The sequence below is a fragment of the Vombatus ursinus genome, unplaced genomic scaffold (genome assembly GCF_900497805.2).
Source record: "Vombatus ursinus unplaced genomic scaffold, bare-nosed wombat genome assembly UNPS02014820.1, whole genome shotgun sequence".
Taxonomy (NCBI): Eukaryota; Metazoa; Chordata; class Mammalia; order Diprotodontia; family Vombatidae; genus Vombatus; species Vombatus ursinus.
Genome location: NW_020954598.1, coordinates 24621878 through 24642970, shown reverse-complemented (window position 1 = coordinate 24642970; position 21093 = coordinate 24621878). Strand labels below are relative to the sequence as shown.

Sequence of the window (21093 nt, the reverse complement as noted above, 5' to 3'; positions counted from 1 at the left end):
TGTTGGAGCAGATTATTGAATAATGAGATTAGCATATAAAATAGATTTGTAATCACAGCCACAGCAAAAACAAGGAAGCATAAAGGAAACTGGAAGGTATCTGATAAAAGCGGCTGGCCATTTCCTTCTGTTCACGGTTTACTGTATTTAAAACCAAAATTAACAGAATGAATGCATTTTACATTATGAAGGACCTACATAAACCATATCTTACAGTGGGATTTCAAGGAATCATTTTCAAACTCCAATCTATACAGATCAGGTTTGTAGCAATAGCAAGGTCTAAGAGGTCCACCTTCCACTGAATACACAGGATCCACACCAAGGCATAACTCCCGTCTCGTTTCCTGCTCCCACTGTCTGTCCCCCGCCCACCGGCCCAGTGGCTCGCACCAGAAGGTGCTCACGGAGAAGAAGTTAATCTGCAGGAGCCTCTTTAAGGCAAAGACCACCTCACTACCTGCTCTCTCTAGAAATCCCGCAGCCTAGGTGGGTTCTGAAGGAAAGCAAGTTTCTGGAGGGGACCACGCTCGGGGAAGACCTATCAACTTTAAGGACAGTCGGGGGAAGCTGGTTAAAAAAAAAAAAGCCGCGAGGGTGGGACTAAACGAGCCGTAAGAAGCGCCCCCCTCCCACGCGGACCCCCCGGAGCGCCTTCTCCAGCCGGGCTCGGCCTTTCTGCGTGAAGCAGGCCCGAGGCTGGGTCCCTTCGGTTCGGTTCGGTTCGGCGCGGGGTGGTACGAGGCTGGGCCGGCTGGCGCCGAGGAGCGCTTCGGTCGGGGCCAGCCGTGTAACAGGTAGGAAAACAACCAAGAGGCGGTGTGAGGAAGTGCCCCAAGAGGAAGGAAGGGAGGAAGGAAGGCAGGAAGGCAGAAAGGGGGAAAGGGAGGGAGGACAGGCTTGAACCAGGCCGTGGCCTACGAGGAGAGAGACGGAGTCAAGGAGGCGATTGAGCGTACAGATCCTCCGGACTCGGGGCTCGCCGCGGCCGGGAGCCCAGGGCCGGCGCGGAGTCGGGGGGAGCCGCCGCTTTCCCCCTAGACACCGGGCGGGGGCGGGGGAGGAAGAAGGGGAGGAAGAGGGGGAACTGGCCTCGGCTCCCACCAAGCCCGCAGCCCAGATGGCCCCACACCCATTCGGCGACCGGGGACCGAGTGCGGAACTCGGGGGACGGAGCGTGGGCAGCGGCGGCGGGGTGGGGCCCCGGACGCCCCGGGACACCCCCCACCCCGGGGCGGGGGCGAGGCGGAGGAGTTAGAGAGAAGCAGCAGGTGGGGCCCGAGCCGCGGAGCGACGCCCGGGAGGCTGCCGGCTCAGCAAGCGGCCGAGCCCCGGGACGGGAGCCGAGCAGCGCCGCGGGCGAGCAGGCGGGGGCCCGCAGGGCGAGGAAGGCCCAGGGAGGCGCCGGCACCTCGGACTTGGGGGGCCGGGGAAGGGAGGGAAGGAAGGAGACCTCAGGACGGGACGCCCCCGCCGTTGGGCGGCCTCTTACCTCAGGCGGTTCTCGAGTCCCTCCGCGCCGGGCAAGCTGCTCCGCGAGCCGCGCGTTCTAGGACTCAGGCAGTTTCTACACAAGAAACCGGCGGGCAGGCGGGCGGGGAGCGGGAGCGCGGGCGGGCGGCGGCGGTGGCGACGGTGGCGGCTGGAGGGCGGGTCGCAACGTGCGCGCTCCCGAGCCCAGGACGGGTTCGAGCCGTGGCTAGCCGCGGCCACGCTCTTAGAGCCCGGCCCCTAGGCAACGATTGCTCCAAATCACGTAACCTCCCGAAGAGGACGCCGTTTAGCCAATCACAAACGCCGCGCTGGGCATCACGGGAGCCATAGGGCTATAAAAGACCTGGTTACTATTTTGTGCTCCCGAGTCACCCACTCTATAGGTAGTTTGGGGGTGGTGGTGTTTCGTACTTGTGTGCGCGTGCGTGTTTTCTTGTCATCCATTCTACTCCACCTTTCACTACCACCTCTTTGCGCATGCGTTATGACTTTCCCTTTTCCTGCTCGGATGATAGGGGCTGCTTATGCTGTCTGATATTCCAACCCTCCAGAAAACACGGCGCCTGCGTAGTAGCCGCTGCAGTAACCGCCCCGGGGCAAGGTGGGTGAGCGTGAAGTTGATTAGCATGGCGGCTGAGTTGGGGTCCGAGCTGGGCTGGCAGGCCTTGCCCACGGCCGTCCTGGGCGGCCTGAGCACACTGGGCAGCGAGTTTCTGCGCGAGTGGGAGGCGCAGGACATGCGTGTGACCCTCTTCAAGCTGCTGCTCCTATGGCTGGTGCTGAGCCTCCTGGGAATCCAGCTGGCATGGGGGGTGTACGGAAGCACCGTGACTGGCCTGTACCACCGCCCGTCCTCGGGTGAGCCGCCCCTCCCCCTCAGCCCTCGCTCCTCCGGCCCCACGGCCTGTCTTACTGTACCACTGAAATCGCGCCCGCGGGCAAGCTGTGCGAAGGCCCCTGGTAGTCTCTCCCCTCCCAGGCCCCGGCCTGTACCGCTTCTCATCCATCCTGGCGGGTTGGGGTAAAGGAAGGCCCGTGCTGGGACCCTGTCCTGCCTCGGGACCGAGTGGCAGCATTACTAGTCATCTCTAAAGTCCATCCCCTCACCCAGGGGATGCCCCCTCAGCAGGGGATGAGGGTAGCACACCTTTCCTGAAGTTCCAAATCTCAGTTAGTTAGACAGCCCTGAATGCCCTTCTGACCACTGTAGCTGGGGCCGGGCGCCCAAAGGCCTAAATCTTCCAGTCAATCAATCAGCATTTATTAAGCACCCATTATGTGCCAGGCTACAGCCCTGCCAGTGTTGCTGTGGCAATGAGAAGACCTGGATTTCTCTCCCACACTTTGGCTTTGGTCACACCTGCTTCCTCTGGCCTGAATGTTAATCCTGTTACCTCCCATAGGTCTGGGAGGCCAGAATGGCTCCACTCCAGATGGTTCTTCCTTGTTTCCTCCGTGGTAAGTGTCTCAGCCCAAGGTTAGCCATAACCCCCCTTGCCCTTAACACCTTACATTTATATTCCATTTAACAGTTGACAAAACACTTAGCTCTCATGAGTTGGGTAGGTGATGTTATCCCCATTTCCCAGATGGGATCATAGCTATACTCATAACATCTTAGAGCTGGAAGCAGAGCTGTGTAGAGCTTGGGACTTGGTCTTGAGAAAACTGGCTGCAAAACTTGTGGGATTCTAGAATTTAGAGCTCCAAGGGACTTTTTGAGATGACCTTATCTTTCCTTCTCAGAGTCTGCAGCCTCACAAGAAGTAGATTTGCCTAGGCTTGCATAGATAGTAGCAGAGGCCTAGATTTGAACCCAGGTCTTTTTTCATGCTCTGTGATTGAGTAGGCAACTCACTTCCACTCTGAACCTTAGTTTTCTTATCTGTAAAATGTGAATGATACTGCTAATTCTCTCTCTCTAATATCATTGTATGGAAAGCATTTTAGAAATCTCTAAAGTTTAGCTGTAGAAATTCGTGGAGTCCTCTTAGTCTTATACCTGTGATTTTACAGGCAGGGAAACTGATGCCTAGAGAAGGGAGGTGATCATTCAAGGTATCACAGGGTGATTCAGTGGCAGAGCCAGGACTGGGATTCAATTCACCAACTATTTAAATTCAGCATCATTTCTACTGTTCCCATAAAAGCTCAGGATCTGTGATTGGGGAGGAGATGAGGAAGAGGATGGTAGAAACGGGCGAAGCTGCCTTCCTTTGGTTATCATAGGCCCTTAGAGCTAGAGTGGAAGGGCCCTCAGAGACTATTGGATTCAAGTTGCTAAAAGTCTCAGTCCCAGGCTAAAAATGTAGATAGCTCAGTGCCCTCCTGTCTGCCATGTTACCTTCTCATAATCTTGTTGTGTTAGCTTTGACTTTTCTTTCTTCCTCCCCTTTCATATCTAGTCAGTTACCTGTCAACTCCACCTCCACAGCTTTTCCCTTGGAGGCTCTTTATTCCTTTTGGCACTACCCTAGTTTATGCCCTCATCTCCAGTTGTAGGCATCTCCTTATTATTGGACCTCCTTATCCTCCCCCTTCCATCCACCCTTTATACCTTTGTCAGAGTAGTATTTCTTATATTTTTATCAGGTCATATAAGTCATCTGATCATAAAGACTTCAATGGCTAACTAACATTTGAGCATTCAGAGCCCTTTGTAACCTGGCACCACCTTGCTTACCTTTCCAGTTTTATCTCATATTACTCCCCAGCCACGCTAAGTAACCCTCCACACCCTGAAAAGGCTGGGTGCTCTCAGCACTCCTTGCCTTTACTCAGGTATACTCTATGCCTAGAATATATATCTTCCCACTTTGCCTTCAGTTTTATTTTTTTGATTGCTTTATTGATTTTAACCTTGCTGTCATTTCCCAGTATTCCTCCCTCAATAAAACCCTACCATGTGACAAAGCAGTGTGGGTAAACAAAACAGATGGGCATGTCAACCATATCTAACAGCCTCCTTCCATAACTGTTTCCACTACCTGTCTGCAAAGAACAGGGAGGAGTGTTTCACCCCAGTCCTCTGGAGCCAGGATTGGTCACTGCATTGATCAGAGTCTTGGCAGCTTTCAGTACATAGTGTGATGGTCACTGTCCACTGTTCTCTTGGCTCTGCATGCTTCCCTCTGCCTCGGTATTTACCGATCTTTCTAAATTTCTCTGAATTCTTCCTATTTGCCATTCCTTATGGCACAATAGTATTCCATCATATTTGTGTATCACATTTTGTTCAGCCATTAAAAGCACACAGAGGAGAGGCAGAATGATTTCATCTGATCTGTTCCCCTGGGCAGGTGAGTTCTGCAGCTCTGAATCTCATAGAAAAGGCCATCAGTGACATTATTTTGACAGACTGATTATGTAGTTGACTTTTCCTTTTCCCCCAAGGATAACAGGAAATTAAGCTACCCTCTCAGTGATCCCAGTGTTACCAGAACAGTTCAAGTTTTTGAAAAGCCACCAGCTTCTCCTACCCATATTTCATTTATGTATGTATGTATGTATGTATGTATGTATGTATGTATGTATGTATTTATTTATTTTGTGAGGCACTTGGGGTTAAGTGACTGCCCAGGATCACACAGCTAGTGAGTATCATGTGTATGAGAGATTGAATTTGAACTCGGGTCCTCCAGACTCCATCCACTGCACCAACTAGCTCCTAGTAGGTTAGCCTCCTACCCATATTTTAAACCTCAGCTTAACCCTGCCCCCCCCCCAGGATCCTGATGTGTCTGTCTCTGCTCCTGTCCTAACCCCCAACACTGCCCCCCCACTCCCCGTCTCTTTCTCCCTCCCTCCTCCTCCCTCCCTCTCTCTCCCCCTCCATCTCCCTCCCTCTCTCTCTCTCTTTCTTTCTTTCTTTCTCCCTCTCTCTCTTTATCTCTCCTTCTCTCCCTCTCCCTCTCTTCTTCCCCCTCTCCCCAGCTAGGGCTTATGAAAGCATTCATATGAGAAGGCTTTGTGAATGTGCTGAAATTTCAATTCATCAAATGTTTGCTAACACTTAGTACAGAGCACTATGCTGGGATGTGGGGAGGAGCCTTCATGGAATTCCCAGTATATTGGGAATGATGTGGTCCATAACATGGGGGGGGGGGTTGGTATAGATCCCCTTTCCAGTTTTACATGCTCCTTGAAGGCACTCATTGTTCTTTCTCATCTGTCTGTGCTGAGCACCCAACACTGTGCCTTGCACACAATAAGTGTTTTAATGTTTGAACGCAAATTTTAAAGTGGCTGAAATGAAAAATACTGCTTCATAAAAATCATGTGAAGTAGGTAATGTGGGTAAGGTATTGTTGTCCCCATATTACAGATAAGAAAATTGAGGCACAGACAAGTACAGAGATTTATTTGCCCAGGAGTGGCAAATAAATTGATTTGATTGAGGATTGTCTTTTCCTCTGCCATATTTTTTCTCCTGGTATATGATGGGTGTATTAGAGCTAAGCAAGGTGCTGTGGGAAATCTGCCAGGGAGAAGGCCATTCTCAATCACGGAGGGCTTCTTAGAAGAGATGGCATTTGAGATAGACTTTAAAGGATGCTCAGGAATTGAATAGAAGGGAAGGGAAGGCATTCCAGGTGTGGGAAATAATGTGAGCAAAGATCTGGAGGCAGAAAGCAGAGAATGTCCTCAGAGAATGGTCTGGATGGACTCTGAGTACATGGCAGGGGTGGGGGGGAGGGTAGATCAGCTAAGGCCTGCTGGTGCCACATTGTGGAAGGCCTTGAATGCCAAGCTGACGGGTTTCATTGACAGGCGAGAACGCTTGGGTAGATGGAGGGACTGTGCTGTGTCCTTCCTTTCCCTAAGAAGAGGTTCAAGGTAGGAAAGCTAATTCTGGTTCGCTTAGCATTATCAAGTGCTGTGTGCAGTGGCATAGCAGGGGGAGAGATGTGAAGGCCAGTAAGATGGCATGCCATCCTTGCCCTCAGACCTTATAACAGAGTAGGAGCTGAGGAAGCAAATACCCAGATAAGTGCAATACAAATTAGGGTGAATAAGATGAGTATCAAGTACTATTTGATCACATTGGAGAGAGATCCCTTCTTGCTGGGGACTTCTTGGAGGAGGAGGAGGTAGTAACTTGAGCTGGGCCTTGGAGAATGGGTGGGCTGTGCAAAGGAACTGATGGCAAAGGGGAGCAAGGTATGAGCAAAGAGAGTGTGGAATGTGTGATGGAAATGGTCACCTGAAGAGGATGAGTCAATTCCTGACTCAAGAGGACAGACTGAAACACAGCTCTCAGAAGTAATGTACAAATAGAGGTCCACATACATGTGTAAAAGGCATTTGTTGTCAGACACGATTAGCCTTCCATTTGTTTGGCATTACTGTACTCTGTGACAAGAAATGGGGTAATTGAATGAAAGCAATGTTGAGGGAAAAGAAGAACCAATAAAAGTTATTTTTTTTTTCTCATTTTTAAGAGTGCAAGGCAGGACACTCCTGCCCACCCCCTTGCAGAAGTGGGAAGTGCTCAGGTGTTGAAAATTGCACATATTTTCAGACTTTTTTGATGTACTGATCAATTTTGCTGATTTTTTTTCTTTTTTTTTTGTCCTACGAGATGGCTCTCTGGGAGAGAGGAGGAGGGATAATGGCGGAAACTATGGTAATGTGAAAATAATAACAATAAAAACTAAAGAGCATGTGGCAGGTGGAAGGAGAGATAATATGTATGAGAGAAACAGTTGGTAAGTAAGGATGACTCCAAATCACAGAAAGTCTGAAAGGCCAGGATGAGGAGTGTGTGTGTTGTACACATCAATAAGGAGGAGGCATCTAGGTGGCGCTGTGGATGGAGCACTGGCCCTGGATTCAGGAGGAATCTGGCTTCAGACACATAACACTAGCTGTGAGACCCTGGGCAAGTCACTTAACCCCATTGCCTAACCAAAAAAACCACTAATAAGGAGATGGGGATTCTTTGCCACAGACTAGCATTTCAAGGAGCCACTTGGTAACTGTGCGCCTCTGGGGAAGTCATTTAACCTCTGTATCATAGTGTCCTCATCTGAAAAATGGGAATAAGGATGCACTACCTATTTCACAGGGTTGTAGTAAGCATCCAATAAAATCATTTAGGCAAAGTACTTTATAAATTGTAAAGCAATAGATCAGGGCAGCTAGGTGGTGCAGTGGATAGAGCAGAGGTAGGGAACTTGTGGCCTCAAGGCCACATGTGGCCCTTTAGGTCCTCAAGTTCAGCTCTCTGACTGAATCCAGACTTCACAGAACAAATCTTTCTGGATTCCTCACCCCTGGCACAGAGCATCAGGCTTGGAGTCAGGAAGACTCGGACACCAGTTATGTGACCCTGGGCAAGTCATTTGCCCCTGTTGGCCTCAGTTTCCTCATCTGTAAAATGAGCTGGAGAAGGAAATGGCAAATCACTCCAATATCTCTGCCAAGAAAACTTAAAATAGGGTCACGAAGAATTGGACACAACTGGGAGGGGGAAAAAAAAAGACTGACTAAAAACATTAGCTCATTGTCAGGTATTTTTTATTATTATTAACTGACCAAGACGAGGGAGGTTAGAGTATTCAGGTATGAATACAGGTGCTGGGCAGACTACAAGAGGAAGAAATGAAAAATCTGCCCCAGTCATCCTTTACTTGAGGTCCCACCCCAGAGCGGAAGGAGTAAAGGCAAGATCCCACTCTGAAAACATACCCCAGAGAGCCGAGCCATAGACCGCAGATGTCAGTAATGCGGACACAAACCCCAGCTGCTCCAGCAACGTTTTGTGCATCTGGATTGGAGGAGTTGGGGGGGGGCCTTTTGGAATCATCCATGGCTGCCTCCTAGCTGACTCACGTCGACTCTCTGGTTCTCGATGGCTGTCTAAGAGAACCAGTTCAGACGAGAAACTTGCATGCCACTAAACTGAACATCATCTCCAGATGATGGTTTAAACACACAAATATAAAGTGCTACTCTCTTTACCTTGTTTCAGCAGGACTTAATCTAGCCCTGAGCAAAGGAGACAGTCTTCCTAGGAACAATTTTCCCAATGCCATAGGGGTGACCATGACGTGACCGTGTTCACCTGGGCCTCATTTCCTCACACTGTAAAGTGGAGAGGTTGGGCCAGATAACACTGGAGGTCTGCCAGTTCTAGACCTGTGATCTCATGAATTTCTGGTGGTTCCCTATATCCTAGAGGAAAAAAACAAAAAACTCTTTTGCCTAGCATTCAAGGCCCTTAGGAGCCTGGAGCCTCCTGGTCTAGCTATCCACATTTGATATTTCTCCTTTTGGTACTCTGTGTGTGTGTATGTTTACACAGCTAGTAAGTGTTGTATGTCTGAGGCCGGATTTGAACTCAGGTCCTCCTGATTCCAGAGTTGGTGCTCTATCCACTGCAGCACCTAACTGCCCCCCCCCCCCCCCGTACCCTCTGTATACCAGCCAACCCTGGGACCCGGCCCTCTTCACTTCGTGTCCATTTATACTATTTTTATCTGTGAGAGGAATGGAAGTTTTTACAACTCACTCCAGAGTAACTGGAAAGAGCCAGTGAATCTGGGTGTGTGGAGCAGGTATTTCTGCTCACATACTTAAGTAACATTACTCCCTTAATGTATATAAACAAAGACTCTGGGCATTTGGACACTGAATATATCCAAGCTGAACTAAGTCTAGAAATAGACCTACTCTCCTTGGTAACATTTTTGATGCAAGTACCTATGATGCCCAAGTTTCAGTGATAGGTGCTCAAGTCTTCAAATGAATTTATACTTGAAAAAAGGAAGAAAATAATTTCTCAGGACTCTGGCTTTACTGAAATGTTTCTAGTTCTTCTGAACCTGGCAAAGCTGGCATTTTGATGGAATTTAGGTTGAAATACTCCCCCCCCCATTCTTTCATTTGGTCCTAGTGAACAAAGTAAGTACCCATGAGTGGGAGTTGAGTCATGTCTCATAGGACGTCTGTAATCCAATCCCTGACTGAAGAATTTCTGTGATGAGGAATACACTTATTTCTCCCAAGGCATTCCATTTCTCTTTTGGCAGAGTTAAGACGTTTTGTTACTTCTGACTAACTACTGCTAATACAGCACTACATGGCCTGTCGGACCCATGTCATATTCTGCATGGTGAATATTTACCATAATCTAATTCTTGCTGAAGTCAATAGGGTATTTATACAATTCTAGAGTATTAGAACTGAAACAGGAATCCTCTTTGGGACTCAGAATCACAACCTATTTGGGCTGGAAGGTGATCTCAGAATCATCTAGTCTAATGGAACCTGCGGTAGAATGAGTATTGGTTTTAGAATCAGCAGGAGCAGGTTTCAAATCACACGTCTGCTATTGATCATGTGACTGTGGGTAAGTCCCAAGGCCTCTGATTGCTCATTTATAAAATGAGGGTGACAGGAGGGAGAAGGCTTTCTTAGGTGTTTTAGAACTTTAAATCGTGTCCGACAAGGCTGAAAGCAGGCAGAGTGAGACTCAGTACAAGGTGAATTATTCCTAGAATTCGAGCTCTCCACTATAAATGGAAGGAGCTATTCACTAAGGTTCTCGAGTTCCTGTTCCTGGGAATCGTCAAGCAGAGATTGAAGACTGACTAGGAAATGTAGAATGGGGGAGGTCTGCTCAGAGAGGGATTAAACTCAATTAAGTGAGCATTAATTAAACACCCCCTATGCTGGACACTGAGGATACAAAGACAAAAACCAAACAGCTCCTGCCCTCAAAGGGCTCACATTCTATTTCAAGAAATAGACAAGGCAGTAAGCTTGTCCCAATCTGAAATGGAATTGCAGGCCAACTCTTAGAGATTTCCAGTCCTGGAAAGGGCTGAGATTTCTAAGTTTCAGGCAGAGCAGTCTCTTTCCTGGCCAGATTGCTACTATCATAGGTCAGAACCCAGGGAACATGTCTTTAAAATAAATAAAGTCTCTTTAAAACCTTGCTTAACTTCATGGAGTGTGGGCTTCTGGCATCAAGGGAAATACTTTTAATACCCTCTGTTCTTATCTCTGAGCTGAGCCAGTTAACTCATTGCAACCTATCTCTTAGGCCAATACAGAAACTATTAGCTTGCAAGTTCCATGAAGGCAGGGATTATGTCCAATTAAATCTTTGTGCTGCCCCTCCCTACCATTCGCCACAGAGCTGAACACAAATATTGCCTGGATATCAGAGAATATAAAGGACTGGAATGGAACTTAGAGATTGGCTTGTCCAACTAAGCCAAGGAAGTTTTATAGTTTACCCAAGGTCATGTAGATACCAAGAAACAGCTAGAATTTGAACCCAGGACCTCTGATTGTCTTTTCACTGTGCCCTACTGACTGGGGAACAGGAAGGGGATGGTATATGTTTGCTGGAAGTTCCAGGCAACCATGATGATTTATGTGGGAATGACATATCTTATTTTCTCTTCCTAATTCTTTCAGGGAAACTTCAGAAAACGAAGCAATCAAAACCCATCGTGAATGAGGGAAGAAGGCTTCGCAGGCCTGACTTTCCTGCTGCCTCTGCACCAGCAGCCTGTCTCTGTTGGATTCCTATCTGCTAAGGGTCCCACTGACGCTTAGCAGTTGGGGTTTGTTTCTGGGGAGATACCATTCAAGGGAATGGTGTGGGTTTGAGGAAAGCAGAGGAAACAATACTGGGGTCAAATCCCAGAAAGTCTCATCACTTCCTCCCCCAGTTTTCCTTTTCTAGAGGTGCTTTCCCCTACTGAGACCCGGCCCTAGTGGAAGCATGGCCTGCCTGACATCTCCTTGCTAGCCTTCTCTCCCTTGTGGCCACCAGCTGTGGTCCCTTGACAGCTGACACCTTGGGGCAACCCATGCCTGGAATGAATCCAGGAGGAGGTGGAAAGGAGGATCCTCAGCCTTGCTTTTCTCTTGCAGTTGAGTCCTTTTCAGTAAGGCTGAGACTCCCAGCCAGCAGTGTCACAGTGGGGTGCTAACAGTTATGAGGTAGCTTTGGATAAAAAACATTTCTGCTGTGCAGGCCTGTGGTGAGTTCTCTAGGAGATCTCATTCTTGAAGGGGAAAGAAAGTCCTGTGACTACCTAATTCCTCCCACCTTCCAGGAGGCCTTTGGGGAAGAGACCTGCCCAGGACAGGAGTAACTTCCAGTTCCAGTCTTGCTGAAACCCTGCTGGGGCCAGCCTGGGTCTGAGAAGTGAGACAGGACTGGAATGGACCAGTTTCACCGACTTAGATGGGCATGCTCCTGATCCACTTATACACATTGCATTATCTCCCACCTGGGGCTGTACTTACAGCTTCCCCACATAGGGGCAGTTGACTTCACAAATGCATCCAGGGTATGGGCCTAGAACTAGAGTAAGACTTCAGCTTTGATGGTTATATTCCTGATGCTTGACAACAGATCAGATCAGACTCTCAGGGTCAGCAAATGCAGAATGACTTTTTTTTTTTGGCGAGGCAATTGGGGTTAAGTGACTTGCCCAAGGTCACACAGCTAGTAAGTGTCAAGTGTCTGGTCTGAGATTTGAACGCAGGTCCTCCTGACTCCAGGGCCAGTGCTCTATCCACTGCGCCACCACCTAGCAGCCCCATGACTGTTTTTCTGATGGAATATTCTTCATTCCCTCCTGCTGTCCTAGTCTGGGAAAACTGAAAAAGACACAAAAGATGTGTAGGACCACAGCCAACCTGTGGCCTGGAAGTCGACCACTTCTTTAGCTGTTCTCAGCTCTTCCATGTACCCAAAGGGCCTTTGAAGGGAATAGGCTACAACACCCCATGCTCTTAAGTAGTGGTTTAATGCAGCCAAAGGATTTAGCAGCAAGAGGCCGGGCAGGGCCAGCAATAGCTTGCAGGAAGGATGTTTTTCTCCAGGGCCTCATTGCTCACTAGCTTCATGGCATGAAGCTTTCAGCAATAAGTGTTCTTACTGTAAGTTGCGTGTTTTGGAGCCTCATCCTGGGGGAGGGAGGGGGATATGAGAAAAGGCCCACTGAAACACGATTACTCATTTGTTATCAAAACTTGACAGGCTAGCCGTTGGCTACCTCATTTCTCCCCTGCTATGGCTTCTACATCTTTGCCTTTTTCCCTTTTCCACTGAATCAGTGGTACAAACTAATAAAAGCTTATGTTGTGACACTTCTTTTTCTAAATGGTCTCTGCTAATCCATCTTTAAAGTGTGTTGGGAGAAGACTGTATTTGACCAATCCACGTCTCTTCTAGATTACCTTTCGACTATTACTGCATCTGTCTGCCTACCTTTAATCTTGCCGCTTGACATTTAAGCACAAGAAAACAATACTTGTGGGTCTTAACGTGAAGTTGTGTTCATCATATCACATCATTCAGAATAGGAAAATGTTTCTTCCAAATGCTGTAAGTGAAAACAATTTTCAGGGATATGTCAGTGGCCTGAAAGACCAGCTGTACCTGCTTAAACTCAGCTGACACCCCACTAGGATGTGGGCACAGTTTGGAACAGAGAAACCTGATGCATCCATAACATAGAGGTCCTTCTGGGGATGACTTTACCTGCTACTAGTAAGCTACCGTTAATACAACTGGCAGAATAGCTACTTTGGGTTACCTTGGGGAAAGAGAATCGTGAGTTGCACCTTGGGTACGGGTGCAGTTATTCCAGGGACAAACTGTGACCTCCAAGTCACTTCCCTCTTTCTTGCTGGGCCTCTTATTCCAGTAAAATGCAAGGAGTGAACTGGATGGTCCAACAAGCTTTCCATTTCACAGCTAGAATCATTCTACAATTCCTGCCTCCTACCTTGCTGGCTATTTAGAATATCTTGCAGACTTTTGGTCTGAACATAAGTGGATTAAGACTCACCTGGGAGTGCACAGACCCTGACTTGGAAAGTGGATACAGGACTGACAAACTCTAATGGGCATGTCCCCTGCTACCACCCCCACCTTGTGTTCACTTCAGGTAATACAGCCTCAGAGGTAAGAAGACCTATTTGTGGTTCATCGAACTTAGCTGACGATTTTACAGGACTGTTAAGTTGTTAAGTGTTATCGTCCTCATTTTCACAGAGGGAAACTGGCCCAAAGAGAATGACCTTTCTGTAAGTGTGGGAGTCAAGATGGGTCATATCTTGTGGCAAAACCACAGGTTATCAATGACTCATGCAAAAGACCTCCCCAAATCTCAAATAGCTAGCAATAGCATAGCACTTTACAGGTTTGCAAAATGATTTCCATGGGATCTCTACAACAATTCTGTGAGGCAAGGGCAATCAACTTCCCTATTTTACAGAGGAAGAAAGTCAGGCTGAGTGAGAAGTCACTTGTCCAGGGTCACCCAACCAGTCAGTGTGTGAGGCAACATGTGACCTTGGCTCTTCCACAATCCCCAGTCCACCACCTAAATGCCTACCTCTTCTAGTTACAACCTGAAAGAGCCAGCTAGTGCAACTCTGGGACTTTCTAAAGGGAGCCTATTCAGGATTGGTTCCAAAAACAGGAGCTCCTCATCAAATCAAGCTGTCACTTTTCCTGTTTCCAGCTGGCTCAAATTCATACAGGGAAGGAGTGTGGAACCACCCCTAGTTCTAGTGGTGTCCACCTGAAGAAAGCACGAACCAAAGACTCGGACATGAAATAAACAGACTAATAACTTGGAAATCATCAGTAGGGTTTCTTTATCCAAGGAAATGATAAGGCAACAACAGGAAATGGTCAAGCCCTGTCCGGTACAGAAAGTGATCAGAGGGAACAGGACTGGCCCTTGGAATGTCCCAGCATTTAGAATAGACCTTTCTCCAACCCTCCCTGACCGAGGGAGCAAGGATACATTTGTGAAGTAGTCCCATATTTATTTAAAGGATGGCTGCCATGGCATTGGAACCTTCCAGACAACCTGTAAACTGAGAAGGGGAGGGCCCCTTCCTAAGTCATTTATAGTGTAATCACATATTTAGCTAAATTCACACAAGAGTGTCAGCTCATCAGCTCAGGTGCAGATTTTTCATGCTACAGCATCATCTGTGGCAAACACCAGACACCCAGCCTTCCCTCCCTGCCTAACATACTTTGAGACTGCCTCTGGCAGATGTTCTGGGGAAAATGCATGTACCTTTCTAGGAATCTTACACCATTGGATCCAGAGCACAGCAGTCTCTATTCACAGTACAGGCTTCATAAATGTTGGTTGAAGGAATGAATAAATGATGAATAAATGAGTTATATGTATACCCACAGAAGGCAAACTATTAGTTGTATAACATATAACTAGGAAGGTAAACTGAGAAGAGAAGGAAAATCACAGGACAGAAGAATTAATCTCTGTCCCTCAGTTTCTTCATCATGAAATTAATCAGTTGGATTAGCTAGTCTCTATAAAGTCTATTCAGCAAATATTAAGTATATTATGCTCAAGGCACTAAACCCTGTGATTCTAGAATTAGACTTGTTCATCTTGGCCACAGAGGGCAGAATTAAGATGGGGTGAGGGGGAAGTTGTAGACGCAGATTTTGACTTAACATAAGGAAAAAATTCTCAACACAGAAGGCTGTCCAAAAGTGAATGGGGCTACCACTCCGCAAGCACAGGCCTAGGGTTTGGTAATGTTAGAGATGTGATGCAAACTTCAGGTACCATTTTGGGTTAGATTCTCTCTGAGATTCTGCAGTTTGCCTTATCTAAAAGTTTTGAACATCCTCTAGCCCAGAAAATTGAGTTGAGTGTTCAGAAAACATGGGAGATGGCAGCTGGCATTTGGCTAAATCCCCTCAGCACTCACAGAGCAAGAGTCCTTGTGGAAAGGAGGGTGGTGCCCTATGCCATCTGGCCACCTCTAGGATACCCTAAGGTGGCTTCCCCAACCTTGGATGTTCAGTCTTTCAGTCCATAACTAACAGAGTGCCTTTATCATAACCACAGCTCCCATTTCTGCATCTAAGATTCACAAAGCACTTTTCCTCCCAATAGGTACATGAGGTAGGTGACACCAGGACAATTATCCCTCATTTGACAATGGAGGAAACTGGCTCAAAGAAGTGACTTGCCCAAGGTCATATCAAGAATAACTAGCAGTGGGGCAGCTAGGTGGTGCAGTGAATAGAGCACCGGCCTTGAAGTTGGGAGGACCTGGGTTCAAATCCTACCTCAGACCAAACACTTGACACTTACTAGTTGTGTGACCTTGGGCAAGTCACTTAACCCCAATTGCCTTAAAAAAAAAATAACTAGCAGAGCCAGAATTCAAACCTAGGTCCTCCAACTCCAAACACTGTTCCCTCGACATTGTGCTGCCTCAAATTATTTTCTTCCCGGTCCCCAGCCCCTGACTTCTATAAACATCTTTCTCTAGAAGGCCCTGGAAGAGCTGCTCACCTATCCCCTTAATAGTTAGGATTTCCTCCATCTCCCAGACAATATCAACTAACCATAGTGAGGACTGTGCTGTGTGTCTCATTCAACTGTAAAGGAAGGCAGGAAGATGACCTCAAAGGGTCAGGTCACTTCAAGGTATAGTAGCGGGTGGGCACAAAAGGCATCTTGCTAACCACTGCCTCCTGCTGCTTCTTCCGTACTTCCACCAATAGCTGGGTCCCAATTTTACTGTGTTTTCCATCCACATAACCCATGGCCACATTCTTCTTCAGGCACGGAGAGGGGCAGCCACTGGTGATCTCCCCTGGGAAGGGCATAGGAAACAAGACATGGAATCAGACAGCAGAGGGCACGCCTGTGCCCACACAGGAGACAAAGCAGATAATGTCTGTCACACATACTAGTGTAGTGGGAAGGCTGGCTTAGTTCAAGCACCACCTTCTACAAGAATCCTTTCCTGATTGGCTCCCCAGCTGTTATGTGCTTTCCAACCAAAAACATACTACTTATCTTGTGTGTTTTTATATGATATGTATACAGGGTGCCTCTTCTGATGGAATGTAAGCTCCCAGGTGCCAGGGGCTACTTCATGTTTGTGGTTTTTATCCTCAGTGTCTAACACAGCACCTACCACACCTGCGCATCACAGCTGATGACCTGTAGTGCACCTGCCCAACACCCGCATCACATTTTGAGTATTTGTAGGTTGAAGTGATATCTTCTTGGGTACCTCATCTGCTGATGCAGACTGGGCACTGCAGCAGCTAGGACCCTTGCCTACCAGTTTTGGCCTAGAGACCACACAGCAACCAGAAACATTCCTTTCTTCTCACCTGAGGGGAACCTAGGGTCCTCAGCAGCATGGACCAGTCCCACCCACCTTCTGATAGGGACAAAGGGACTCTGCAGTAAGCAACCTAAATATAAACTGGATACGGGACTTTACCCACCCACTTCCTGCAGCCATCTAAAATGCTTCCCTCCCACTGCTTTGGATCCTTATGTACCCCAGGATTGCTCTACAGCTACTTGAGGCCCACATTAGGCAAGCCACCCTTAACTCCCTTTCTCTGAAGCTTGGACCCCAGGATCCCTTCATAGCTCTCAGCCCCTACCATCACAGATCTACCCCCACCACCTAAAGTGACTCCTGGATATCTTTTGTCCTCAGAGACTCAAGGTCATGCCCAATGGATGACATGAGCCCAAAGACTGAGTAGTAACCTCCTGCAGTATCCCTGAACATGCAGCCACCTGGAGGACTCCACCTGAGACCCTTTGGATCTCTTACCCAAAGACTACTCCACTCAGCAGCCACAGGTATCACCTCATACTTACCAAACAGTTGTTGACTAATTAGGAAAAATTAAAAAAAACCCCCACTATATGTGGAGTCAGAGGACTCAAAAAAAAAACCCCTTGGTTGAAACCCCAGCTCTGTTACTTCTGTGATTCTCTGCACAAGTCCCATCCTTTCCCTGTAAAATGATGGGTCTGGCCTAGGTGATTTCTAGGCTCTCTTTTAGTTCCAAATCCTATTCCTTTCCCGCTTCTCAGTCTTTCCCTTGGGGGCAGGGTCCAGATGTAGGTGTCCTCCCCTCACAAAACCACCCCAACCCCAAAAGGTGAAGAACAAACCCGCTAACAGCTTCTGCCTACACAGTTCAAAATAATTAGCGTTTGGATGGAGCTTTAAGGTTTGCAGAGCACTTTACAAAGATTATCTCATCATTATCCTTACAATAACCCTGTGAGGTAGGTGCTCTTATTATCCCCATCTTAGAGGTGAGGAATCTTGAGTTAGAAAGAGGTTAAGTGACTTGCCCAGGATCACATAGCTAGTAAGCATCTGAGGCCATATTTGAACTCATGAAGATGAGTCCTCCTGATTCCATGCTCAGCTGATAACTCATGATTACAGTTCAAAGCCAAGCCCAGCCTTTGGGGAAGGGATATCTAGGATCATGGGGCAGCTAGGTGGCACAGTGAATAGAGTACTGGGCTTGGAATCAGGAAGACTCATCTTCCTGAGTTCAAATCCAGCCTCAGACACTTGTGAGTGACCCTGGATAAGTCACTTAACCCTTTTTGCTTCAGTTCTTCATCTGTAAAATGAGGTGAAGCAGGAAATGGCAAACCATTCCAGTGTCTTTGCCAAGAAAACCCCAAATGGAGACACAAAGAATCAGACAGGGCTGAATGATAAACAACAGAGGATCACAGGATTCTGAGCTAGAAGGGACCTCACAGATTGCCTGGTCCGAAGGAGGAAATTAAGGCTGAGAGATGAAGGCCCTTGCCCAAGGTCATCCAGACAGTAAGGAGCAGGGCAGGGATTTGAACTTGGGTCTTCTGATTACAAACCTTGTGTTCTTTCCATCACAACCCTCTCCTCTCTTAGGAGCATATTGGAGAGGGTAGCATTTATGTCTGCCTTGCCCCCAGCTTTCCCCTAATTCAACCTACCAATGACAGCTCCCTCTGTGTTCATGATGAGGCTGTGCTGGCGAACAGGCGCTCCTGTAGACGTCAGCCCCACACGCTTACGGGCCAGTTTCCCTTTTATCTGGGGGATCACGATGGCAGCACCAGGGAAGTCCATGGCAGCCTTGCGTCGTTTTCCTGTAAACAACCCCCGCCAGACAGGGATGTTTAGCATTCTCCTGGGGAAATTCATCACTCTCTCCTTTACCTCCAGGCTTTAGCCCACTGCCACAGTCAGTACTTAATGAATATTTACTGAATAAGTGATTTAGAGTCATGAATGAATTAAAGTCTTCCTATATAAATCCTACCCATGTACCTTCACAGGTACCCTCTTGAAAACTTTTTTCGAATTCTGCCCCAACCAGTAATGGCTTTCCCCATTAAGAATTACAGACTGTTAGAACTTAAAAAACAAGAGCTCTCCTTTCTGCAATGCTTTAGGGTTTACAAAACACCATCACCTTCATCTTTACAAAACACCTCCCACACAAGAACTCTGTGAGGTAGATAGTACAAGTGTTATTCTCATTTATAGAGTATGTCTCGACTCCCCATTCACATCCATCCTCCATCAGCTGCCAAAGGATCTTCCTAAAATGCAACTCTGACCATGTTACTGTCCCTATTTCAAAACTCTACCAAACAAAAAAGATCTAGAAAACACAACAGATTTAATCTTGGTCATGAAAGTCAAGAAAAAAAAATCATAGTCATTTTTCCAGCCCTAGTTAGCATAAGGAGACAGAGAGGTTTGTGGACACTGGAGACAGGGTCTGGCCAAGATCATATTACGGGGAGCATTCCAGTTCAAAGAGAGGGCATGAACTAGTGTAAGAAAAGGTCTCATATCCAGCACGAAGGGGCCTAAACTTGTGTAGGTGCCAGTTGGCAGTTTTGTCACTCATTATCCAGTTCTAGATTGTAGATCCAAGGTGGATTGGGGAGGGGATCTGTGCCTAGGAGTGGTGTTCCAAGCAAAGAGGTGGTTAGGGGCCCTAGGTTGTATACTAGTAAGAAGTAAATTCAGAAGGAGGCAGAAAATGTGAGGCTGAGACCCCAGGAGCAGATTGGGGTCTCAGTTCCAGGTTCTATCCTAGTCTGAAGCCTGCAAAAAAAAATAATAATAACCAGGGCAGGAATCCCAGAACAAAAGGAAAACTATAATTCCATCATTCAGAACCAGCAGAGCCTTCTAACTAGCTAATAGTGGCTGAGTCCAACAGTGGTCTGGCGAAACTCCAAAAAGGACCCCCCTCTAGGTCTCTATTGCTCAGACCCAAAGCTGGGTCAGGAGTCTGCAGAGGTCAAATCAGAGGAGGCATTATCTGATCATTATCAGATTTTGCCTGGGATCAGATCACTTTGGGAGCACTGAAAGCTTGCAGGTCTCCAGCCTGAGCTGTCCCTAGGAGCCTGAAATAACACAGTACTCCATTCCCCAAGAAAGCATCAGTAGGATCAGCCCAGATATTCCCTCCAAGGGTACACACAGCATGGCCCTAATAAAGTCCAAACTCAGGAAGTAAGCTGGAAGAATGAACAAATGGAAAAAAATCCCACCATAAAAACCTGTTATGGTTACAGTGACACTCAATTTACAAACCCAGAAGAAAAGAATAACCTCAAAACATCTACAAGTAAAACCCACAGTCTGAGCACAAATTCAATTAAAAATTCCTGGAAAAGATGAAACGAGTTAAAAAAAAGAGCAAAAATGTTATTATAAAAGAAATGAGCTCACTAGAGGAAAAAAATTGGAAAAGAAATAAGAGCTATGGAAAAAGAAATTAGAAAAGTAATTAACAGTGTGGCACAGGAGGTACAAAACTTGGCCCAAGCAACAAAATCCCTGAAAATTACAATAGACCAAATAGAAGTTAATGACTACATAAGACAACAAGAAATATTAAAACAAAGTCAAAAGACTAAAAAGATAGAAGAAAATGTAAGGTACCTCATAACAAAAAACAAGTGACCTGGAAAACAGATTGAGGAAAGAAAATTTAAGAATCATTATACTACCTAAAAGCCATGATCAAAAAAAAAAAAAAGGGCTAGACATCATATTTCAAGAGGGCATAAAAGAAAACTGCGTTGATCTATTAGACATGGAAATAGTAAAAAATAGAAAGAATCTATTGGTTACCTCCTGAAAGAAACTCCAAAATGAAAACTCTCAGGAACACTGAAGACAAAATCCAGAGTTTCCAGATCAAAGAAAAAAAATTACTGAAAATAGCCAGAAAGAAAGAATTCAAGTACTGAGAGCTACAGTCAGGATTATACATGATTTAGCAGCCACCACTCTAAAGAAGCAGAGAGCTTGGAATATATTATTGCAGGCAAAGGATATAGCTGTCAACCAAGAATGACATACCCAGCAAAACTGAGTTTAATCTTACACGGAAAAAAAAACAAGCGGATCTTTAATGAAATAGAGGACTTCCAAATAGTCCTGATGAAAAGTCCAGAGCTGTACAGAAACTTTGAAGTAGAAACATAGAACTTTAGAGAAACAAAAAGGGAAACATGAACAAATAATGATAAAGTAACTACATAAGGATAAACTTCTTACATTCTAATGTGGGGAGATGATACATATGTCCTCTCTGAACCCTATCATCACCAGGGTTCATAGAGGGAGTCAATTAGATAGAAGACCTGGAAGAGTGAGTATGTGTGAGTATGTGAGAGAGACAGAGAGAGAGAGAGAGAGAGAGAGAGAGAGAGAGAGAGTGTGTGTGTGTGTGTGTGTGTGTGTGTGTGTGTGTGTGTGTGTGTG

General features: G+C 46.8%; 3 protein-coding genes across 6 annotated transcripts in view; 1 reads left to right on the top strand and 2 right to left on the bottom strand.

The window, feature by feature from the left end:
• Positions 1 to 1617, bottom strand: part of RHOA (ras homolog family member A) — a 73929-nt gene extending 72312 nt beyond the window's left edge. For both annotated transcript variants that reach the window (XM_027836972.1, XM_027836971.1), the window contains exon 1: positions 1493 to 1617. The gene's annotated coding sequence lies outside the window, so the exon portion shown is untranslated. The remainder of the gene's footprint in view (positions 1 to 1492) is intronic.
• A 232-nt stretch (positions 1618 to 1849) lies between these two features.
• On the top strand, positions 1850 to 11981 carry TCTA (T cell leukemia translocation altered). The gene is made up of 3 exons (XM_027837092.1): positions 1850 to 2352; positions 2898 to 2952; positions 10924 to 11981. The coding sequence occupies exons 1-3, from the start codon at positions 2019 to 2021 to the stop codon at positions 10964 to 10966; spliced, it is 432 nt and encodes a 143-aa protein (XP_027692893.1). The 5' UTR covers positions 1850 to 2018; the 3' UTR covers positions 10967 to 11981.
• Positions 11982 to 15664: 3683 nt separating this feature from the next.
• The window catches only part of AMT (aminomethyltransferase), a 14956-nt gene continuing 9527 nt past the window's right edge, over positions 15665 to 21093 (bottom strand). For all 3 annotated transcript variants that reach the window (XM_027837110.1, XM_027837111.1, XM_027837112.1), the window contains exons 8-9: positions 18291 to 18446; positions 15665 to 16128 (exon numbers count right to left, since the gene is read on the bottom strand). In XM_027837110.1, the coding sequence (XP_027692911.1) occupies positions 15950 to 16128; positions 18291 to 18446 (335 nt within the window). In that variant the 3' untranslated portion in view covers positions 15665 to 15949. The remainder of the gene's footprint in view (positions 16129 to 18290; positions 18447 to 21093) is intronic.

Bases quoted from the DNA above. Each gene is read 5' to 3' on its own strand.
- TCTA (XM_027837092.1), top strand. From the start codon at position 2,019: ATGCTGTCTGATATTCCAACCCTCCAGAAAACACGGCGCCTGCGTAGT. The intron at 2,353-2,897 runs GTGAGCCGCCCC...TACCTCCCATAG, and splicing joins GTACCACCGCCCGTCCTCGG to GTCTGGGAGGCCAGAATGGC. The intron at 2,953-10,923 runs GTAAGTGTCTCA...TAATTCTTTCAG, and splicing joins TCTTCCTTGTTTCCTCCGTG to GGAAACTTCAGAAAACGAAG.